Genomic DNA, 24,352 nt, shown 5'->3' on the forward strand with positions numbered 1-24,352 from the left:
AAGAACACTGGAGTGGGTTGCCATGTCCTTCTCCAATGCATGAAAGTGAAAAGTGAAAGTGAAGTTGCTCAGTCGCGTCCGCACTCTTAGTGACCCCATGGACTGCAGCCCACCAGGCTCCTCTGTCCATGGGGTTTTCCAGGCAAGAGTACTGGAGTGGGGTGCCATTGCCTTCTCCGCTGACTGGCTGAGACACAGGCTAATATATTTGGGTTGTCTCCAGTTTGAAGCCTTTATGAATAAAGCTGCTATGACCATTTTTGTACAAGATTCTTGTGAGATGCAATTGTTCCTATTGGGTAAGTGTTGGTGTATATGTTTACAGAATTTAAATTCCATATATATTTTCAATCCCATAAGACATTAATGCTTACTAAGACAATGGTCACTGAGATTTACCATTTTTAAAGCTTTTTATTCCTTCCTGTATCCACAACACTATGGAATAATACTCCTTGAGAATTAGTGCCCTTCTGCTGGTGGCTAACTTTCTTGTTTTCAGCTTCTCTGAATACATTTTTATTTCACCTTTGTTTTTGGAGGAAATTTTCTCTAGATATGTAATTCTAAACTGGAAGTCATTTTCTTTCAGCACATTTACAATATTATTTTACTATTTATGGCTTCCATTTTTGCTGTGAAAAAAGAGTTGTTAGTCAAATGATTGCTCTTCTGAGAGTAACCAATAGTCTTTTTTCTGATTGTCTTTAAAGATTTTAAAGATTGCCAGGAGAAATATCAATAACCTCAAATATGCAGATGACCCCACTCTAATGGCAGAAAATGAAGAGGAACTAAAGAGCCTCTAGATGAAGGTGAAAGAGGAGAGTGAAAAAGCTGGCTTAAAACTCAACATTCAAAAAACAAAGATCATGGCATCTGGTCCCATCATTTCATGGCCAATAGATGGGGAAAAAGCGGAAACAGTGGCAGATTTTATTTTCTTGGGCTCCAAAATGACTGGGGATGGTGACTGCAGTTATGAAATTAAAAGACACTTGCTCCTTGGAAGGGAAACTATAACAAACCCAGACAGCATTTTAAAACCCAGAGACATCACTTTGCTGACAAAGGTCCCTACAGTCAAAGCTATGGTTTTTCCAGTAGTCATACGAATTTAACAGTTGGATCATAAAGAAAGCTGAGCACCAAAGAATAGATGATTTCAAATTGTGCTGCTGGAGAAGACTCTTGAGAGTCCATTTGGACTGCAAGGGGATCAAGCCAGTCAGTCCTAAAGGAAATTAACGTTGAATACTCATGGGAACGACTGAAACTGATGAAGTTGAAGTTCCAATATTTTAGCCTCCTGATGTGAAGATCAGACTCACTGGAAAAGTCCCTGATGCTGGGAAAGATTGAAGGCAAAAGGAGAAGAGGGAAGCAAAGGATGAGGTGGTCAGATAGCATCACTGACTCAGTGGACATGAATTTGAGCAGGAGATGGTGAAGGACAGGGAAGGCTGGAGTGCTGCAGTTCATGGGGCAGTTCATGGGGTTGCGAAGAGTTGGACATGAGTTAGCGACTGAACAACAATCACAGTGTCACACAGTAACTAATTTGGTTTATATTTAAAAGTAAGACCAAGACTTTTTCAATTACACTCTCACATCCAGAAAATTGTATTATATAGTAAATATTTTCAATGACAAATAAGTGATGCCAGGTACTCACTAATGGATTTAATTGATCCTAATACCATAATCAGTGAAGGACTAGGAAGCCTGGAGTTTGCAGTCCATGGAGTCGCAAAGAGTTGGACATGAGTCGACTAATTGAAAAAGACCCTGATGCTGGGAAAGATTGAAGACAGAAGGAGAAGGTGGGGACAGAGGATGAGATGGTTGGATAGCATCATCGACTCAAGGAACATGAGTTTGAGCAAACTATAGGAGACAGTGAAGAACAGGGAAGCCTGGCGTGCAGCAGTCTATGGGGTCACAAGAAGTCAGACACGACTGAGAGACAAATCTTTCATTTCCTGTAGTTTCATTGTGATGGTTCCAGGTATGGATTATTCTTTTTAATCTTGAGATTTGTTGAGCTTCTTGAATCTGTGGCTTGAAGTACATGTTTTTTTAATTTTCTCAGCCACTGTCTCTTTAAATATTGCTTCTACCCTAGTATTTCCCTCCCTCCTTGGCTCCAAATAAAGGAGAGCCAGACTTTCTCATGATATCTTTTATATCTGCAACCTCCTTTTCTTCCCTCTAACCTCCACTTTTATATTTTTCATTCCTTTTTGTCCATGCTTCGTTCTGAGTGGTTTCTTCTATGCTTTCTTCCAATTCATTACTTACTCCTCACTTGAGTCTAACTTGCTCTTAAACCCATCAATTGGTTCTTAATTTTGGGCTTTTGACCATTTCAAGACTGGATTTTCTGTTTACTTCTGGTTTCCCCTACTCCTGGGTTTCCCCTAAGAGTGCAGCCTTTCAGGACCCTAACCCTAAATAGGAAGATGGTTTCCCCGGGTGATCATCTTTGGGGACATTTGGACTCCAACTTTTGTCTCACTTTCCCCATGTAGCCTATTTTCTGCCACCAATTTTGGATCCGGAAACGACTCCAGGGGGAAAAGGCCTCCTACTGCTGATCTCCTGCTTTCCTCTCCTTTCATGCTCTCACTGTCTTCCTAGACTGTTGATTTTCAAAAGCATTTCATCTATCATTTTTTAGTTATCTTCAGCTCAGCTTGAGGGTTGGACAAATTATTTAAGCCACTATGGGTAAAAGGGAAGCTCAATTACTAAGTTAGATTTCTAGTCTAGTTCTCCTGAGTTCCAGTTCCACTATTCCAATGGCTTATTGGATACCTCCACTTGGGTATCTACAGGCGCTTCAAAACCAATAAACTAAAATTGTTACCTTCCCTCCCAAAACCTTTCAGCTTCTCAACTAATGGGTCAGTGTTACCTAGACTTCAGTTATTGGTATGCTGTATTCTTTTCCTGAATTCCAATTCGTTCTACTTCTATCGCCCTATAATGAACAAGACCACATTATACATTTCAAATTTTGTTGAAAGGGTAGACCTCATGTTAGGTGTTCTTACACACACACACACACACACACACACACACACACACACACACACAAAAGGACACAAGGAAATTTTGGGAGGTGATGAAAATGTGTATTACTTTGATGTTGTGGTGATGGTTTCATGTCCAAGCTCATCAAACCGTAATATATGTTACAAATGTGCAGTTTATGGTATAACAGATATACTTCAATAAAACTGTTTTATTTTTTTATTTCCCTATCTGCTATCTACCTCTATAGCTTCTGGAGTCCTCCCTTTAGGACAAAGACATTATACCTGTCGCACAAAGCTTGCATTATCTGCCCTCTGCAGCCTTTTCTGGCCTCTCCTCCTCAGTCACTCTTACACCTATATACCTTACATCTTAGATCGGGGTTGAAAACATACACTAGTGCTGCAGCCAATGATGCAAATGAGTCAACATGATGTATAGACTTTGAGATGCTAGACTCATCTCAAAGAAGTATTGGATGCTTGGTTTCAGATGATTGTTCATAGAGAGATGCACCAGCTCTCCAATATTTTAAGACAAGTCAGAAGTCTAAATATTCATGTGCCACCTGCTGATATAAAAATGTGGGCCAATTAAATCACACATACACAAGTGTGTGTATGTGTGATTTAATTGCTCACATGCTTGGTCAATTCCAAGAGAGAGAGAGAACAGGTGAGATAAAACATGGCTGCCATCTAAAGTTGGTCTATGGGCTACTGTTTGCTCTAGACCATAACAATATTCAAAATTCTTCTAAATATGTAGGAAACATACTTCAGTATTCTGCTCTCTCTGTACAGAATAACTTCTCATCTTCAACCCCTTCATGGATCACAGGCTTGTCGTGGTGAAGGGGCTTGTGTAACTTGGTGAAGCTATGAGACATGCTGTGCAGGGCCACCCAAGACGGATGGGTCATAGTGAAGAGTTCTGACAAAATGTGGTCCACCGGAGGAGGAAATGGCAACCCCTTCCAGTATTCTTGTTGCAAGAACCTCATGGACAGTATGAATAGGCAAAAAGATATGACACTGGAAGATGAGCTTCCTAAGTCGAAGGTGTTTAGTATGCTACTGGGGAAGAGTGGAGGGCGATTACTAATTGCTCCAGAAGGAATGCAGCAACCGGGCCAAAGTGGAAACAACACTCCGTTGTGGATGTGTCTGGTGGTGAAAGTGAAGTCTGATGCTGTAAAGAACAATATTGCATAGGAACCTGGAATGTAGCTCCATGAATCAAGGTAAACTGGATGTCGAGATGGCAGGAGACAGCAAGACTGAACATCGACATCTTAGGCATCAGTGAACTAAAATGGATGGCAATGGGCAAATTTAATTCAGATGATCATTATATCTACTACTGTGGGCAAGAATCCCTTAGAAGAAAAGAAGTACGTTACCCTCATAGTCAATAGAAGAGTTCAAAATGCAGTACTTGGGGTCAACCTCAAAAACGACAGAACGACGTCTGTTCGTTTCCAAGACAAACCATTCAATATCACGGTAATCCAAGTCTATGCCCCAACCACTGATACCAAAGAAGCTGAAGTTGACAGGTGCTATGAAGACCTACAAGAACTTCTAGAACTAACACCAAAAAAGATGTACTTTTTATCATAGGAAATTGGAATGTAAAAGTAGGAGTTCAAGAGATACTGGGAATAACAGGTAAGTTTGGCTTCAGAGTGGCTCATATGGTAAAGAATCTGCCCTTAATGCAGGAGTCCTGGGTGGGGAAGATCCCCTTGAGAAGGGAATGGCTACCCACTTCAGTTTTCTGGCCTGTAGAATTCCATGGACAGAGGAGCCTGCTGGGCGTTATAACAGTCCACGGGGTCATAAACAGTTGGACACAACCGAGCTACTAATACTTTCACTTTCAGTCGGCCTTGGAGTACAAAATGAAGCAGGGCAAAAGCTAACAGAGTTTTGTCAAAAGAACACACTGGTCATAGCAAACACCCTTTTCCAACAAAACAAGAGATGACTCTACACATGGATATCACCAATGGTCAATACTAAAATCAGATTGATTATATTCTTTGCAGCCAAAGATGGAGAAGTTCTATACAGTCAGCAAAAACAAGACCAGGAGCTGACTGGCTCAGATCATGAGCTCCCTATTGCAAAATTCAGACTTGAATTGAAGAAAGTAGGAAACACCACTAGGTCATTCAGGTATGAGCTAAATCAAATCCCTTAGGATTATCAAGTGGAGGTGATGAATAGATTCAAGGGATTAGATCTGATAGACAGAGTGCCTGAAGAACTATGAACAGAGGTTCGTAACATGTACTTGAGGCCGTGACCAAAACTATCCCAAAGAAAAAGAAATGCAGGAAAGCAAAGTGGTTGTCTGGGGAGGCTTTATAAATGACTGAAAGAAGAGACACGAAAAAGCAAGGGACAAAGGGACAGATAAACTCAACTGAATGCAAAGTTACAGAGAATAGCAGGGAGAGATAAGAAGGTCTTCTTAAATGAACAATGCAAAGAAATAGAGCAGAACAATAGAATGGGAAAGACTAGAGCTCTTCAAGAAAATTGGAGATATCAAGCCAACTTTTCATGCAAGGATGGGCATGATGAAGGACGGAAACAGTAAAGACCTAACAGAAGCAGAAGAGATGAAGAGGTGGCAAGAATACGCAGAAGAACTATACAAAAAAGGTCTTAATGACTGGGATAACCACGATGATGTGCTCATTCACCGACAGCTGGACTTCTCGGAGTGTCAAGTCAAGTGGGCCTTAGGAAGCATTACTGCAGACAAAGCTAGTAGAGATGATGGAATTCCAGCTGTGCTATTTCAAATCCTAAAAGATGATGCTGTTAAAGTGTTGGACTCAAGATGTCAGCAAATTTGGAAAATTCAACAGTGGCCACAGGACTGGAAAAGATCAGTTTTCATTCCAATGCCAAAGAATATTCAAACTACCATACAATTGCGCTCAGTATTCTTGCCTGGAAAATACCATGAACAGAGGAGCCTAGTAGGCTGCAGTCCATGGGGTCGTGAAGAGTAGGACACAGCTGAGCGACTTCACTCTCACTTTTCACTTTCCTGCACTGGAGAAGGAAATGGCAACCCACTCCAGTATTCTTGCCTAGAGAATCCCAGGGATGGGGGAACCTGGTGGGCGGCCGTCTATGGGGTCGCACAGAGTCAGACACAACTGAAGCGACTTAGCAGGGGCAACAGCAACATGATAGCAACGTTATGCTCAAAATCCTTCAAGCTAGGCTTCCACAGTATGTGAACGGAGAACTCCAGATGTACACATTGAATTTAGAAAAGGTAGAGGAACCAAAGATCAAATTGCCAACATTTATTGGATCATAGAGAAAGCAACAGAATTCCAGAAAAACATCTACTTTGGCTTCATTGACTACACTAAAACCTTTTACTGTGTGGATCACAATAAACTGTGGAAAATTCTTCAAGAGATGGGAATACCAGACCACCTCACCTATCTCCTGAGAAACTTAAATGCAGGTTAAGAAGCAACAGTTGGAATCAGACAGGGAAGACCAGTTCAAAATTGAAAAAGGAGTACAACAAGGCTGCATATTGTCACTCTGATTATTTAACTTTTATGCAGAGTACAGCATGTGAAATGCCAGGCTGGAAGAATCACAAGTTGGAATCAAGATTGCCAGGAGAAATATCAATAACCTCAGATTTGCAGATACTACCATTCTAATGGCAGGAAGTGAAGAGGAGCTAAAGAACCTCTTGCTGAGGGTGAAAGAGAAGAGTGGAAAAAGTTAGCTTAAAACTCAACATGATTAAAACTAAGATCATGGCATCTGGTCCCATCACATCATGGCAAATAGAAGGGGAAAAAGTAGAAACAGGACAGATGTTATTTTCTTGGGCTCCAAAATCACTGCAGACGATGACTGCAGCCATGATTTAAAAGACACTTGCTCCTTGGAAGGAAAGCTATGAAACCTAGACAGCACATTAAAAAGCACAGACATTACTTTGCCAACAAAGGTCCATATAGTCAACGTTATGGTTTTTCCAATAGTCATGTATGGATGTGAGAGTTGGAGCGTAAGGAAGGCTGAGTGCTGAAGAATTGATGCTTTCAGACCGTGGTGCTGGAGAACACTCTTGAGAGTCCACTGGACACCAAGAAGATCAAGCCAGTCAATCCTAAAGGAAATCAACCCTGAATATTCATTGGAAGGACTGAAGCTGAAGCTCCAGTACTTTGGCCACCTGCTGTGAAGAGCCTAGTCACTGGAAAAGACTCTGATGCTGGGAAAGACTGAAAGCAAAAGGAGAAGGAGGTGGCAGAAGATGAGATGGTTAGAGAGCATCACCGACTCAATGGACAGGAGATAGTGAAGGACAGAGGAGTCTGGTGTGCTTCAGTCCCTGGGGTGGCAAACATTTGGACATGACTTAGTGACTGAACAACAACAAGGACAAATATACACACAGAGAATCTTCATATTTATGCCTTCAGCATCTAGTTGGTGCTTAACATGCAGTGGGTCCTTTGAAAGTCTACAGTGCAGAAGTTTGCTGAGCTTTGGTCCTGAGCGACTGATCCGAACTGAACTGAGGCAGAAGTTTTCAGAGGTTGGCCCGCGATACCGCCAGTGACTTCTTCTGGCCACTAGAGAGCAGACTGACTCCACAGCTGTCCTGCCCCTGACCCAGCCGTCAAGGGCCCCCCAAACACTCCCCAGTATACGCCTCCGCTTGTCATTTCCAACACTGTCTGCCACCGTCCCGACAAATCTCACTTTAATAATCCTCTTTAAGACAAAACGCACACGCCCGTAGCAGCCCTGAGGTCACATCTCTTCGTTTCAGCGGCCACCCACCAGCTCTCCCTCCCGTTCCTACGGCCTTTTGGGAACTAAAGAGTTAACTCCGTCCTTCCACCTGGTCCTTTTCCTCCACTAATCCGCTCAGTCTGGAAGCCGGGGGGTGGGTGACATCCTAGATAGAGTGGTCACGGGACCCTGGATTCAACTACTTTAATTTCTTTTCCAAAAACTGTCACCCTCCTGCCCCACAACCTGACAGCAACCAAACACTCACACCTTTTCCGGCTAAGATCCCAAACCTGCACCTCTCTTTCTTCCCGAGACGGAGCCAGGTAGGAGGAGAGGGACAAGGTGGGGCGCAAGAGGCACTCTGTTACTTCCATACATCTCTGTTCTTCGCATCCCCGTGAGGGAGCCCCTTCTGCGAGTACCACTTCTCGGAGGAGAAACACTTTTGGCCTGCCGAGAAGCGGGAAGAGGATCTAGAGGAAGCCGCGCGGGTTGAGAGGCTCGGGAGAGTCCACGACTTCGGGGCGGGGAGGAAGGAGTTAAAGATCCAGGCTTGGTTCTGCGGTCTCGGAGTCTGGGAGGGGAAGCGGCCGGGAGGGAGGGTTCGGAGCTTGGCTTGGGTCCTCCCCAGTTCCCCCCGGACTGTCGGAGACTTGGGCCGGCCGGACGCCCCTTCTGGCACACTCCCTGGGCCAAGCGCTCACGCACACATACAAACACTCACACTCCCCTTTTCTTCCCTGGCGCCCTCTCTCCCATCCTTCTCCACCGAGCGCTCGCTCGCGCTCTCTTTTTCTCTCTCCTAACACGCACACACACATACCCTGTGGTTCACACTCGGGTCCTCTCTGCCCCCGCGCTCTCCTCGCACCCACCTGCTCCGCAGAGCCCTGGGCACACCCCTAGGTCGCGCGCCCCTGGCGCTCCCGGCGCGGACTGTCGCAGCTAGAGGGGGCAGCGTGCTCCGGGGTGAGCGCCCCCGCTCCGCCCCTCCTCCCTCCCACAGGGGCGCTCCCGGTGCCCAGTACCGGCCGCTCAGCCGGAGTGGACGCTTGAGGCCATGGTGAGAGCGCTCGCCCACCACGGTGCCCGCTGAGGCCATGCCGCGCCCGGGGCGCCCCTCCGGCGCCCGCCTGCGCCTGCTTCTGCTCCTGCCGCCGTTGCTGCTGCTCCCGGGCAGCTACGCTGGCAACCTGACGGTGGCCGTGGTGCTGCCTCTGACCAACACCTCGTACCCGTGGTCTTGGGCGCGCGTGGGACCGGCGGTGGAGCTGGCCCTGGCCCGGGTGAAGGCGCGGCCGGACCTGCTGCCGGGCTGGACAGTCCGCACGGTGCTGGGCAGCAGTGAGAGCGCGCTGGGCGTCTGCTCCGACACCGCCGCGCCCCTGGCCGCCGTGGACCTCAAGTGGGAGCACAGCCCCGCGGTGTTCCTGGGCCCTGGCTGCGTGTACGCCGCCGCCCCCGTGGGCCGCTTCACCGCGCACTGGCGGGTGCCGCTGCTGACCGCCGGCGCCCCAGCCGTGGGCTTCGGAGCCAAGGAAGAGTACGCGCTGACCACCCGCGCGGGACCCAGCCACGCCAAGCTGGGCGACTTCGTGGCGGCGCTGCACCGACGGCTGGGCTGGGAGCGCCAGGCGCTCGTGCTCTACGCCTACCAGCCGGGTGACGACCAGCCCTGCTTCTTCGTGGTGGAGGGGCTGTACATGCGGGTTCGCGACCGCCTCAACATCACGGTGGACCACCTGGAATTCGCCGAGGGAGACCGCGACCACTACACCATGCTGCTGCGCACCGTGCGGCGTAAAGGCCGAGGTGAGAGGCAGGGCACACCCGCCTGGCCGCTTTGCCTCCGGGCCTTCCCCGGGACTTGACCTCTCTCCTGTCGGCACCAAATGTCTCCTCCTCTGGGCCCTTCATTCCTGCCTCGGCCTCCTCCGCCCTGTCCACCTCTGAGTTTCTATTTCCCTGTCTTTCTCCATGGCCCCTCTCTTCTTCCTAACCTCGCCTGTATTCTCACCTCCCTACTCCCTCGCCTCCTTCCCACCATTCCTCCGGAGTTAACAGAGGTAAAAAAGGCCTCCACCTACCACCCTGACACTTAGTGGGGCCCCGGCTTAATTCCTAGCCCTCTTTTTCTCCCCATTTTCCGTCTTTTCCCAGCAGCCTCCTTCCCTGCTCCAGCTTCTCCTCCCGGAGCTCCCATATGCCCTCTCCTCTTCCCGTCCCCCCTCCAGCTGGCCCTCCTCTGCTCTCCCTGCCCCACACCTCACCTTCCCCACCTTCAGCTCCACCATTCCTGCTCTCCCTATCTGGCCTCCTTCCTCCTCCCCCTCCCACCACCTTCTCCCTCGGCTTTCTCCTGCTTAGCCTAGACTGAGCCCAGAGTTCCACCGCAGGGTCTCTGAACTTCCTCCCCTGGGCCCGCCAGCTTCAGTTTCTCCTCCACTCCCTGACACCCTGGCTTCCCTGGCTTCTCTCTCTCCCCAGTTATCTACATCTGCAGCTCGCCGGATACCTTCAGAGCCCTCATGCTTCTGGCCCTGGAAGCTGGCCTGAGTGGGGACGACTATGTTTTCTTCCACCTGGACCTCTTTGGGCAAAGCCTGCAAGGTGCACACGGCCTTGCTCCCCGCAGGCCCTGGGAGAGAGGAGATGGGCAGGATGTCAGTGCCCACCAGGCCTTTCGGGTGAGGGTCCAGCTTGGAAGCCCAAGCCGTGGGGCTCTGGGTTGCTGCACATCTTTTCCGGGTCCTGGGTGCCTCAGTGTCTGAAAGGATTCCAGAAAAGAAATTATTGATTCTCGTAGGGAGTTAGGTGACAGAAGGGCAGGGGGCTGGGGCCAGAGGTACATAGAGGGTCGGAGGACTTCAGAACTAGGAGGCTAAAAATATGAGAGAATGCCATTGAGGCGGGATAATGTTCACATCCCGACGACCATCAGGACTTAGAAATGCCATCCCAGTTCATTCCCTGCTTTGATGCAGGCAGCACCTCATGCAGGAAATGAGGTCCAATCTGACCTTGAGCTAAGCAGAGGTGCCACTCTGGGAGGTGGGCACTCAGGGTACAGGGAGGACCAGAGTCAGCATCCAACCTGCTCTCCCCTCTCCCCTGACTCCTCTTTAGGCTGCCAAAATCATTACATATAAAGAGCCGGATAATCCCGAGTACTTGGAATTCCTACAGAAGCTAAAACGCTTGGCCCTTGAGCAGTTCAACTTCACCATGGAGGATGGCCTGGTAGGAGGGGGTCCTGGGTGATGTGGGCCCCGAATCTCCACTCCACAGCCCTCTGCTGGTCTCTGCCCTGCTTTCTCAGCCTCCCTCCTCTTCCCAGGCCTGCCCTTCTCTCCCTTCCCTTTGCTCCCTTGTCTCTCCTGATGATGGTGGGCGGCCCTGACGATTGTTCAACCTCTGAACCTCAAATCTGTATCAGCAAAATGAGGCTGATATGTCCTGCCCCATGTGCCTAGCAGGTGTACACAGATGTGTCTTCTAAGTAGTGAAATCTCTCTGTCCATACATGGGTGAGGTTGTTTTCGCCCATCCTCTTCCAAGTTCCCATTACCTCCCATTCCCTGCCCCACATCACCCCACTCTGCACCCCTCATACTTCCCCCACCAGCCCAGCTCTACCTGCCCCTGCAGGTGAACACCATCCCAGCGTCCTTCCACGATGGGCTCCTGCTCTACATCCAGGCGGTGACGGAGACTCTAGCACACGGGGGAGCTGTCACCGATGGGGAGGGCATCACTCAGCGGATGTGGAACCGAAGCTTCCAAGGTCAGGGACTGCAGGTGGCAGGAATAGGCTACCCTGGGGCCCCAGGCAGGAGGCAACAGGAAGCCTCTAGGCCTGCAGTGCAGGTAGTCACTTACACACACGTCTCTTCCTCTCCTCCAAGCTGCCTTTAGGCTTTCTTCCCCATCTCCCTAGAGTCATCAAGAAGTCTTCTTAAGTGCCCAACACTAATCATTCCTGCTGATGACACGTCTGTCTCTTTTATTATATATATATATACATATATATATTCGGAGGGCAAGACAGACCAGATCAAAAGATGGAGATGAGGTCTGGAGTCCCTGAACTTCCACTCTCAAAACACAGCCATCATCCTCCATACCCCCAGGTGTGACAGGATACCTGACAATGGACAGCAATGGAGACCGGGAGACCGACTTCTCCCTCTGGGATATGGATCCTGACACTGGCGCCTTCAGGGTAAGGTTGTGCCCCCCAAGAAGGCAGTGCCAACTGGGAGTGACATCTCACCTTCCCACCTCCCTGCATAAGAGCGAACCCTGGATAAAAGCATTCCAGCCAATCTGGAGGAACAACCAGAATGATAGGGATTCAGGTGTTGTCCTTGGGGAGCCCCATGTGTAAGAAGGGATCACAGCCCTGCCCTCAGCAAGCCCCGTCTCTGAAGGTAGGCAGGATCCCCTTCCAGCAGAGACAGACTATATTCAGAAGGAAGAGTATATGGTTTAGGCCTGGGAATGTGGACTGAAAACACTGCCTTTTTCTATTTTCTGGGTGCTTCAATCCCAGATTACAAACTTCCTGAGTGTGGGCCTGTGATTCTACATAGAATATAAAACCCTTAAGTCACTTTCAAGTTTGTCCATTCTGATAACATGGGGCGTGGGTATCAGGATCTCTGTATCCAGTCATGCCAGGGGTTCAGTGAGCTGTTGACAGTGCAGACGCAGTCTCTGGCAGCAGAGACGGGGTAAGTGAGGGGGAGGACTGCTACCCTGGACAGCAGGCCTCACCAAGGCCCCTTGCCCACCCACCACTCCTGCCCCCGCACAGGTTGTTCTGAACTTCAATGGGACTTCCCAAGAACTGGTGACCATGTCAGGGTGCAAACTGAACTGGCCCCTGGGGTATCCACCTCCCGATGTCCCCAAGTGTGGCTTTGACAACGAGGACCCAGCCTGCAACCAAGGTGACTGACTGCCCCTTGCCTTCCTGGTCTCCATTCTGGAGACACTGCATGCTTCCTGTTCAGGGAGTCGAATAGGTGCTGCTCTCTGGCACTGAGGGTTTCCCGCAGAAACTCTGCCTGCCTTTTCTGTCCCTTCGTCCACCATCTGAGTTCAATGATTAAATATTAAAAAGTGCTGGGACTTCCCTGGCAGTCCAGTGATTAGGACTCCATGCTTCCACTTTAGGCATGGGTTCAAATCCCAGTCAGGAGAGGAGCCTGCACGCCATGCAGTGTAACAAAAAAAAAAATATATATATATATATATACATATATGTATATATATATATATAAAAGTTCTTCTTTCTCCTGTCCAATGTCTATCTCACATCTCTCTTGCTGCAACTCGGTGCTCCTCTGTAGACCACTTCTCCACCCTGGAGGTGCTGGCTTTGGTGGGGAGCCTCTCCCTTCTCAGCATCCTGATCATCTCCTTCTTCATATACAGGTGAGCCTGGGGATGAGGGTGGTGACTGAGGCTGGAAGGCCCGGAGAACCAGTAGGAGAGGAAGTGGCAGGGACCCAGAGTGGAGAGGGAGGGGTGTAGGGACAGCATAGCAAGGCCCAGGGAGATGGGGGAGAAAAGAGACTTAAAAGCGCTAGAACGAAGAAGGAGGGGAAAGGGCTTCCCAGGTGGTGCTAGTGGTAAGAACCCTCCTGCCAATGCAGGAGACTTAAGGAGGGACCAGAGATAGGAGTGGTCAAGGGGAATCTGGGAGATCCAAGAAGGAGCAGATCTGTTGGAGCATCATAGGATGTGGGTTCTGGGCTGAGGCTGGTCTATCCTCCCTCCCTGTTTGTACAGACCAGATGGGAAGCAATGTGTTGGACCCATATCAGCTGAGCAAGGATGATGGGTCGGCCATGTACCAGGGGCTGAACCCAGAGCAGAGGAGAGAGATAAGGAAGACTCACTCCAGCCTTCTGGTGGGAGGCTGACAGGTGCAGGAAAAGTTGATGACAGAGGGAAACAAGGAGGGAGAGAAGAAAATCAGGGCTGGCTGAGCATAAATTGTGTGCCAGGCACTTCCACACACCTTTCTTTTCACTCTTATAACAATGCTTTGAAGTAAACGTCAAGATCCCCAGTTTCCACATGAGGACATTTAGACGTGAATATGAGACTCAGAGAAATGAAATGACTAGCTCAAGGTCCCCAGTGAGGCAGAGTTTCACCCAAGCCTCCTGACTCGGAGCCGAGAGGCTGTAACTGCCCCACCCATCTCTCAGCTCCTGCAGAGATCCCAGGGCTCTGAGGAGGGGCTGCTGAGTACCCCCGCCCTGGGTCAGGGGCTCAGACGTGGGCTCAGGTGCAGGTTTCGTGCCCCAGGAAGATGCAGCTGGAGAAGGAACTGGCCTCAGAGCTGTGGCGTGTGCGCTGGGAGGACCTGCAGCCCAGTAGCCTGGAGAGGCATCTGCGGAGTGCAGGCAGCCGGCTGACCCTGAGCGGGGTAAGAGCTCCACTACTGGGGCGAAGGGGGCTGAGCTGGGGGCAGCAACTGACGAGTTAGGGTAGAGAGCAAGGTTCTCGTCCCAGCTCTGCCTTCACTTGCTATGTGACCTTGGGCAAGTCACATACCCTCTCTGAGACCATCTCAGATAATGATTACATCCACAGAGCCTCCCTCACAGGTCAGTGATAGCATATGTGAAAGTACTTTTTTTTTTTTAAGTAAATAATGAGAACCTCCTGTCTAACACAGGGAACTTCTAGTCAATGCTCTGTGGAGACCTAAATGGGAAAGAAATCTAAAAAAGAAGGGAGAGATGCGTACCTACATTTGATTCACTTTGCTGTGCTGCAGAGACCGACGTAACACTGTAACGCAACTACACTCCAATACATTTTGTTTTCTAAAAAGTGAATAAATGAGGAAAGGATTTCAGGATGAGCTGAAATTCCCCACATTGACGTAGGGTGACAGGACGAGGCAGGGTGACACAAAGATAAGGCAGGGCAGTGAAGAGCAGCGCTCAGATGGCCAGGATGGAGAACTAGGCCCCCTGGCTGACCATCCCTCCTGCACTCCACCCCTTCAGAGAGGCTCCAATTATGGCTCCCTACTGACCACAGAGGGCCAATTGCAAATCTTTGCCAAGACAGCGTATTATAAGGTAAGTCTGGGTAAGACCACTGGTCGTCCAGATCGGGCAGGGCTATGCTCTGATGAAGGACTGGGGAGAGTCTTAGGGCAGCGGTGGGCTGTCAGAGCGGTGGGGTTCCCAGTGCTGGGCTCTTTCCTCACAGTGACCACCTCCACTCCTTGCTCAGGGCAACCTCGTGGCTGTGAAACGTGTGAACCGGAAACGCATTGAGCTGACACGGGAAGTCCTGTTTGAGCTGAAGCATGTAATGTGCGGAGGGAGGGAGGCAGTGGCCTGGGGAAGAATCTGGGGATACGGGGAGGTTGGCCCACAGAAGCAGCATGGAGGGACCTCAGAGTATCCTAGGAAAGGGTGGGCCCTAGAGCCGTGGGAGGGGCCCTTGCACTTTGTGAGTAGAATCACAGATGGGAGAAGGGCTCCTGGAGATTTCCTAGGGGCTCCGCTGGATGGTCTTAGGAAGCAGAGGGAGGAGGGAGCAGATTCTGGGGACAGGTTCTTTTGAACAGGAGTGGGTGAGAATCACGGGAAGCTCACAGAATGTCTGGAGAGAATACATAGGGATTTAGGAAGAGTGAGGGTTCCCTGAGGGTAGGGGCAATTTGGTGAGGAGTGAGGTCTTTGCCAGGCTCTGATGCTGGCTCTCACCTGCAGATGCGGGATGTACAAAATGAACACTTGACCAGGTTTGTGGGAGCCTGCACTGATCCCCCCAACATCTGTATCCTCACAGAGTACTGTCCCCGTGGGAGCCTCCAGGTAAGGGTGACAAGGGAATGTCAGGGGACCTGGGTCCAGCCCTGAGTCCGCCCTTGACTGACCATAAGGGCAAGCCTCTCCTTTTTCTGACCTTTATTTTCCCCATCTGTAAAATGGAAGTGGGGGAGGATGGTGGCACTAGAGTAAATAGAAGCTTTGTTCCGTTCTGCCAGTTTATGTCAGCGGGACCCCTGCACTCCTCCTCCTGGGGGCGCGTGCAGGGTACAGGGCTGACTCTCACTGCCCTGCAGGACATCCTGGAGAATGAGAGCATCACCCTGGACTGGATGTTCCGGTACTCGCTCACCAATGACATTGTCAAGGTAGGTCGGGTAGAGCACACTGGGTGTGGGGCGAGGGGCCAGGCAGGCCTCTTCTCTGGCCCTGGTTGGAGGTCCCACTCAGACCCCTGCCTCCCGGAACTTCTCAGGGTATGCTGTTCTTACACAATGGAGCCATTTGCTCCCATGGGAACCTCAAGTCATCCAACTGCGTGGTAGACGGGCGCTTTGTGCTCAAGATCACTGACTACGGGCTGGAGAGCTTCAGGGATCCAGAGCCAGAGCAAGGACACACCCTCTATGCCAGTGAGCCCCACATGACTCTGACCCTTAACCCCTACGGCAAGCACAACCCAATGGGGAGACTGATGCCCTGGCCTATGATGGGCTCGGGTCCACCTTTCCTGACTCCCAGTTCAATTCATTATCAGTAGAAAGCTGAGTCAGATGAAGTCATCTCAAGCCCCTTCTAGCTCTAGCACCCCCTGTTTTGTCTCCAGATCAGCCCAGCCACATCCTTGTTTCCCGTCACCCCTTAGCTTTGGGCCCTTCACCCTGTGACTCCTGACCTCTGACCCACAGAAAAGTTGTGGACAGCCCCTGAGCTCCTGCGAATGGCCTCGCCCCCTGCCCGGGGTTCCCAGGCTGGTGATGTGTACAGCTTTGGGATCATCCTTCAGGAGATTGCCTTGAGGAGCGGCGCCTTCCACGTGGAAGGTTTGGACCTCAGTCCCAAAGGTGAGAGGACCACACTTTCCCCTAATGCCGCCACACTCCACTGAGCCTAGCTCCAGAGAGAGGGAACCCTGGAAACGCTGCCCCATTCTCCCCCACTGTGGCCAGTGACCCTGAGCACCGTTGGCTCAGGTCCCTGTGAGGCTTCCCTGGCCCTTGCCCTGGTCCTGGGCTTCCCCACCTCGTTACTCAACAGGCCCCTGGCTGTACCTATCTCTCACCCTCTCTCCCCCACCACACAGAGATCATCGAGCGTGTGACTCGGGGCGAGCAGCCCCCCTTCCGGCCCTCCCTGGTCCTGCAGAGTCACCTGGAGGAACTGGGGCAGTTGATGCAGCGCTGCTGGGCCGAGGACCCACAGGAGCGGCCGCCCTTCCAGCAGATCCGCCTGATGTTGCGAAAATTTAACAGGTTGCTGGCGTTAGCCCTGGGCTGTCCCAGCCTCCTCCACCCACAGCAGCCACCATGTATCCCACGCTTAAGTCTTATCCCTGTGGTGGCAGAGCCCACGCACAGCCCCCCAGACATAGCCTGCTCCAGCCCACCACAGTCCCGCAGCCCCCTTTGTGAATACTGGAGGACCCTGTTGTCCCCACAGCCACCCACTTTTCATACCAGTCTCCTCCCTGGCCCCTTCTCCACAGTCTTCACTGGTAAGCAGAGTAAATGGCCTTCCACCTCCTCCCTTTGCCTCTCTGTCCCCTCTGGGACCTCCCACCCGTCCTTTGATCCCCTTTCCCAGTGTGCTCTATGGGGGCCAGTTCTGCCAGGCACACCCCTTAGCTAGTCTGTGCCCTCACTCTCTTCTCAATTGATCCCTGTTCCTCTCTACCTCCTCTGTGTGCATGTGTGCTAAGTCACTTCAGTCGTGTCTGACTCTTTGAGACACTATGGACTATACAGCCTGCCAGGCTCCTCGGTCCATGGGATTTCCTAGGCAAGAATACTGGAGTGGGTTGCCATGCCCTCCTCCAGGGCATCTTCCCGACCCAGGGATCGAACCCTCATCTCCTGGGTCTCCTGCATTAGCACAGAGGTTCTTTATCACTAGCACCACCTGGGATGCCCTCTATCTCCTCCACCTCCTTCTAGCCTACTTGTGTTCAACAAAATGAGCAAAAGAGCCAATACATCTGAAGCTTCAGATTTGACCGTGGGGGACTCAGGGCTGAGTTGGACTTTCTTCCTACCCTCTTCCCCTGCACTCCCATCCTGCTGTGCCCTCCAACCTTAAACGTCTCCAGGGACTCTGCTGCGGTATAAGCTAACTTAAGTCTGGGTAGGGTGAGAGCCTGGGGTGGGCACTGCAGGGTTGGGCATGCTGCTCCCCTCTCATCACCACCCCCTCTACTACCCCCCTCCCCAGGGAGAACAGCAGCAACATCCTGGACAACCTGCTGTCACGCATGGAGCAGTACGCCAACAACCTGGAGGAGCTGGTGGAGGAGCGGACCCAGGCCTACCTGGAGGAGAAGCGCAAGGCCGAGGCCCTGCTCTACCAGATTCTGCCTCAGTGAGTGCCCGTACTTGGTGCCCCCATCAGCCCTGCCCTGGGCCCGGCTCATCTTCTGATCCTGCCCCTGTCCCTGACCCCTCAGCTCAGTGGCTGAGCAGCTAAAGCGTGGGGAGACGGTCCAGGCCGAAGCCTTTGACAGCGTCACCATCTACTTCAGTGACATCGTGGGTTTCACAGCCCTATCAGCAGAGAGCACGCCCATGCAGGTGAGTCAGGCACAGCTACAGATGTGAGAGCAGCCAGGTGTGCTGGCTTCTCATCTCCATCTCACAGGTCTGCCTTCTGGGTCTACATTTTCCACCTGAGCCCAGGTGGGGTCCCTTATGCCTCACCCCTCGTGGATTCTCTTTTCTTCCAGGTGGTGACCCTGCTCAACGACCTGTACACTTGCTTTGATGCTGTCATAGACAATTTTGACGTATACAAGGTGAGTAAAGATGGGAAGGGACAGACAGTTGTGGACAGGGTTACAGAAAAGTGAAGGGTAGAATGACATAGAGCCTTAAGAGAGAAGACTACCCTGAAGAGGGAAATGGCAACCCACTCTAGTATTCTTGCCTGGAGAAGTCCATGGACAGAGGAGCCTGGTGGGCTGCAGTCCATGGGGTCACATGACTGAGCATGCGCGCATGAGGGGGGGTGGCGGGAGATGGGTTGGTAGCAATAAACAGGTAGAACTGGAAAAAAAAAAGGAGAGAGAAAGAAGACCAAGGGACATGGGCAAAGACAGTCTCACGAGGAGGTGTCACGGGGAGACCCAGGAACCGCCAGAAAAACCTGGCAAACACAACGGCTGGTAGAGGGTGGACTAGAAGACAGTGCCCTCTGGGTGACGGCCCACACTGGAAAGAGAAAGTTGGAGCCCTCAGGTCCTGCACTCTCTCACGACCCTCACAGGTGGAGACCATCGGTGACGCCTACATGGTGGTGTCCGGGCTCCCGGTGCGGAACGGGAGGCTGCACGCCCGCGAGGTGGCCCGCATGGCCCTGGCGCTGCTGGACGCGGTCCGCTCCTTCCGCATCCGCCACCGGCCCCAGGAGCAGCTGCGCCTGCGCATCGGCATCCACACGGGTGAGGCCGCCGAAAGATGGGAGACCAGCCCTAGCTCTCTCCAGCTCTCCCTACACACGCGCATACACCTACACCTTCCCCCACACACACCCCTGGGCTCCCACCGACCGCAGATCCCACCTGCTGCCTCTCCTGGGGCACCCTACCCTAGCCTCACCCAGGTCACCCTCCATTCCTCCCACCTACTCCCCTGAACTGGTGCGCTTCCTCTCCCTCAGGACCCGTGTGTGCCGGCGTGGTGGGGCTGAAGATGCCCCGGTACTGTCTCTTTGGGGACACAGTCAACACTGCCTCACGAATGGAGTCTAATGGGGAAGGTACTCTGGGTCCCCTGGGTGGGGCAGGGAGGGCAGGGGAGCTGTCGTTGCCCGCCTGGCGGCTGATGCCTTCTACTCCCTGTTCTCTCTCTTCCCGAGTTGCCTTCTCATAAGGGTTCAACCTGGCCAGGTCACCTTGAGTCTAATCAGAGACGCAGGTCCCAGCTGCCCCCTTTGCCAAATGACTGAAGTCTTTCCAGACTAACCTCTGACAGTTTCCAGCAGGAATCTTACCTTTAGGGCCCTCTTGGGTGTGGTTAAGAGGGCTTCAGAGCATTCCACTTGGTGTGAATCTCAGTTCTACAACTGATGTTTCATGTCAACTTGCTACACCTCCCTGAACCCCTGTTTTCCTTATCTGGAAAATGAGAATTAAACATCTACCTCAGAAGAGTTATTTGAGAAAGTCATATAACATGACTAGCACGTAATTGTTGTTCAGCTTGTCTGAGCTTCAGCTGTTTATCTTTAAAATGATGATGTCTTGGGGTTATAAAAAAACACAGCACAACCCCCGGAACACAATGGGTACCTGATAAATGCTTGCTCCCAGCTCTTCCCTTAGGCTTCCTTCCTGTTGATCTGCTTCCTGCTGTAGTCAACACAATTCAATTCACCATTTATTGAGCAACTACTGAATACCAGGCCCTGGAATACTAAGATGACCTAGACTACAGTTTGCTAGGGAGTCAAGGAAGGGCTGCGGGGAACAGTAGTCAGGAGGCCTGGGCCTGACCTCAGCAGCCTGCGCAAATCTCCCCTCCAAGGCCTGGGCTCCCTCAACTCTAATATGAGGGTACTGAGTTAAAAAACGATGATAGCAACCAATTGTACAGTGCCTCCTAAGTGCCAGATTCTTTTGAAATACTCTATGAATCACTAAGTTTAATCCACATGGGAAAACTTTGAGATGGGTCCTGTCACTCTCAGCATTTTGTAGACAAGGAAAATGAGGCACAGAGAGTGAATATTACTTCCCTAGCCGAGTGTCCAAGCTCGGGTTCGTGCTAGGCAGCACAGGCTCCAGTGTCTGAGCCCTTGACCTCTACACTCTACTATAAGCTGTGTTGTCCAGTATGGTAGCCTCTGAGGCATTGTATTTTATTTGTTTATTGCATTTTAACTGTATTTCATTTTAATTACAATTTAAACAGCCACATGTGACTAGTGGCTGTCATGGTGTTATGTGGCTAGTGGCTATCATAACACAGCTCTGGAATTCTTAGGGCAAGCCCTGTGTGGTCAGACACCATGTGGAGTGGGTGGGACTCTGAATTGGGAGGCTTTCAGGGCTAAAGGAAGGTGGGAGAGCATCTTTCTAGCCCCACGGCCCCCAGTCTCCTGCTCCCAACTCTTGCATCTCTCGTCTCCCTTCTCCTCCCTTCTACCCAGCCCTGAAGATCCACTTATCTTCTGAAACCAAGGCTGTCCTGGAGGAGTTTGGTGGTTTCGAGCTGGAGCTTCGAGGGGATGTAGAAATGAAGGTAGAAAAGAAAGTCCCTGCCCTCACGACCCCTTGAGGTCCCTGCAGGGCTCACCTTCCCCCAGGCCCCTTCTCAAGCAACCATCCCCATTCCCATCATTTGGGAAAGTGGATGTATCACTCCGCACCCCAATGTCCTCTTTTTTCCTTCAGGGCAAAGGCAAAGTTCGGACCTACTGGCTCCTGGGGGAGCGAGGGAGTAGCACCCGAGGCTGACCTGGGTCCCCTCCCGGCCTTCCACTCCCCCCTTCCCTGGGCTGGAGATGACAGAGAGATGCCAGCATCAGCCCGTCCACAGCAACCCCACATTGCCAAAGAAGTGGCTTGAATAGCTCAGATGTGCTGACCCCAGTGGAGACACCAGATACTACCTCTGAAAGAGGACTGGTATGGGGAGAACTTGGAGCCCACAGGACGGGACCAAAACTCACAGTCATGCCCAGGGAACACACACGCACACACACACGTAGGCACACACACTCACTCTCTACCCTATCCCAGGCCAGGCCAGGTTGGGATATGGATTCCTGAATCCTCCTGCCCCTCCCTGTGCCCACTGTGACTATTATGGGAGAGGTGGGAAGAGCCCCCTGAGTGGGAATAGGAGAAGGGACTAAAGAGGAATCTAGGCTGGGAGAAGCCCACATCTGGGCCTAGCCCACATGGGCCACAAACACCCCGAATCCCCCATGACCCAACACAAGACATTCAGCACATAGGGGAGAAAGGGAAGTACAGAGGGCTGCGGGCTTGCATGCCTTGCTTCTCCTGTGAGTGGAGACCATTAAAATCTTTATTCCAGTGACAGTGTCTTTTCTCGAGCCAGGGTTGCCAGGAAACACAACCATATTCTCTACCCTCAGCTTTAAATAAGACGTTTCCCAAGCTGGCAATTTAATATGTGAGAAAGTTCCCTTCAACTTTGAGGAACCAGTGTAACAGCCTATGAGTGACCCCAGCAGTGCTGACTCTGTTGGTCTCAGGATCTGTTTATACCCTTAAGAACTACTGAGGGCCCCAAAGAGCTTTTATGTGGGTTATATCTATTGATATATTCTGTATTAGAAATTAAAACAAGTCTTTATTAACTCATTTAAAATAACTTTAATAAACCCATCACATGTTAATTTTTTACTGCTTTATCAAAGACATTTTGAGAGAAACTGGCTTTTTTTTTTTTTTTGAAGATTACAACGACTGCCTTGCTTTATGCTAAGACACCAGCCTTATCAGTGCACATAACAACACAGTCAATAAAGTAAATAAAAAACTTCCCTGGAAATCCAGTGGTTAAGACTCCACGCTCTTGATGCAGGGGCACAGGTTTCATCCCTGGTCAGGGAACTAAGATTCTGTGTGCTGCTCAGTGCAGCCAAAAAAGGTAAAATAATATATAATTAGTAGGATTATGGGGAAAAAAACTTTTTTTTTTTTTTTTTGGCAATGCTGCACCGTTTGCAGGATCCTACTCCCTCGACTAGGGATTGAACCCAAGCCACAGCAGTGAAAACACCAAGTCCTAACCACTGCACTGTCAGAGAATTCCCATGAAACTCTTTTTGACCTCATCCATCCCCTGAAATGGAGAAGGAAATGGCAACCCACTCCAGTATTCTTGCCTGGAGAATTCCATGGACAGAAGAGCCAAGCAGGCTACAGTCCATGGGGTTGCAAAGAGTTGGACATGACTGAACTGTCTGAGCAACATCCCTGAAAGGATCTTGGGGACTCACAGAATCTGTGGACTACACTTTGAGACCTTTATTTATTTGCTCTATTACCCAATGCCCAGCATACAGTAGGAATATAATGAGTGCAGACTGAATGGGCAGTCCTGGCACCTGCCCCAGGCGGTCTGGGAGCCAAGAACGAGGGTGGGGTGGGAACATAGGGATCCCCTTTTACCTCAGTTGAAATGTGGGAATTGTCCACCTGCCCATCCACAGTTCCCTGACTGTAGGCAAATGTGAGTGATAGTTTACAACTCTCAGTGGGGCTAAGGGCCCTCCTTTCCCTGCTCCGGCCACCCACCCCACCCCCTTCCTGAGCAGGCAGGCAGGAATGTGAATGCGGGGGAGAGGTGGCTGCAGTTTCACCTCCCCCATGGGGAAAGAAAGTGCCAGACATTTCTTCAGTACCATCCATCAAGTGCAGACAGGCCCCTCCTCCGACCTCTGCAAGCCTCTTCCTGGAGGCCACGCCCAGCGGCACTGGAGGTCAGGATGGTCCAGGGAGAGCTTGGAGGTCTGCCTTGGGGACAGCGCTCCTTGATACACAAGTCGCTGAAGAAAGGATAAATTGTCCTCCCTTTGTCTAATGAGTCTTCTAGACATCCTGTGCTCCCTGCCCACCCTTTTTGGCCTCAGTCAGATTTGATTTATTGGGAGAGGGACCTAACACAGTCAAGTCCTCACCCTCCACAGCTGGGGACAAATAGCTCTGGGAAGGCCTAACACAGAAGGGTGGTTGCCTTGGTAACACGGCAGCACATCCAACTTCCTGATGGGCCCTGGTGGCCATGTTGACTCCCAAACCCGCATTCCACCTCCCCCAGGGTAGTGACAATCCCAGAAGAGAGAGGAAATGCTAAAGAGAACTGTGGGCCTAAGAAGTCAGGTCAGGGTGGAGGTTGGGATATCCAGGAGGGGAGACTTTGGGGAGGGGAGACTGCAAGAGATGAGGTGGGGAAGGAAGCGGGGAGCTGATAGACTGAGGAGCCCCAGTCAGACAATTGTAGGAAATTGCCGGTCAGATCCTTCCGGGGCAGCCTGGCTCCGCTGCGGGCACTTGGAGGGGAGGGGGCTGGGGGAGTGGGTGTGAAGACAGGCCAAGGGAGTCGATGACTTCAGTAGCTCGAGAACTTTCACTGGAACTGAGGAGATTTCCTTCCGCAGTTAGGCCCCCGAAGCCAGGAAGGACTGGGAAAGCCATTACTGAGGGGAGGTGGGGGGCGGGTAGGCGGGTAGGGTCTGGGGCGAGCAGTAGCGCCCCCCGCCTGCTAGCAGGGGAGACGGATTTGCGCCGGGACCTCCGCCCACGTGGGAGGGGCTGTCTAGCCTCGCTTGAGTTTCGCCGGCTGTCCTGCAGAGTAGGTCTGGGAGGGTGGGACGCAACAGGGTTTCCCTGGAGTATGATAAGAATAATAACAACAGTCATCATTGGCATTCGATTGTGCCTTGCAGTTGACCAAGGCTTTCACATACATTATCTCATCAGCCCACGTGACACCCTTGGAAGGGGAGGGAGGGCGTGCAGCT

At 51.1% G+C, this 24,352-nt stretch overlaps 1 protein-coding gene across 1 annotated transcript; it reads left to right on the forward strand.

Moving 5' to 3' along the window:
- Positions 1–8,518: 8,518 nt before the first annotated feature.
- NPR1 (natriuretic peptide receptor 1) lies at positions 8,519–22,222 on the forward strand. The gene is made up of 22 exons (XM_027975457.3): positions 8,519–9,650; positions 10,326–10,525; positions 10,965–11,078; positions 11,487–11,622; positions 11,969–12,060; positions 12,655–12,790; positions 13,193–13,277; positions 14,160–14,280; positions 14,870–14,944; positions 15,102–15,179; positions 15,587–15,691; positions 15,943–16,014; positions 16,122–16,278; positions 16,555–16,710; positions 16,950–17,118; positions 18,074–18,220; positions 18,306–18,429; positions 18,582–18,650; positions 19,121–19,295; positions 19,514–19,612; positions 21,005–21,096; positions 21,249–22,222. The coding sequence occupies exons 1-22, from the start codon at positions 8,939–8,941 to the stop codon at positions 21,309–21,311; spliced, it is 3,177 nt and encodes a 1,058-aa protein (XP_027831258.1). The 5' UTR covers positions 8,519–8,938; the 3' UTR covers positions 21,312–22,222.
- Positions 22,223–24,352: the final 2,130 nt, after the last annotated feature.

Source organism: Ovis aries, chromosome 1 (genome assembly GCF_016772045.2).
Source record: "Ovis aries strain OAR_USU_Benz2616 breed Rambouillet chromosome 1, ARS-UI_Ramb_v3.0, whole genome shotgun sequence".
NCBI classification, from domain to species: domain Eukaryota; kingdom Metazoa; phylum Chordata; class Mammalia; order Artiodactyla; family Bovidae; genus Ovis; species Ovis aries.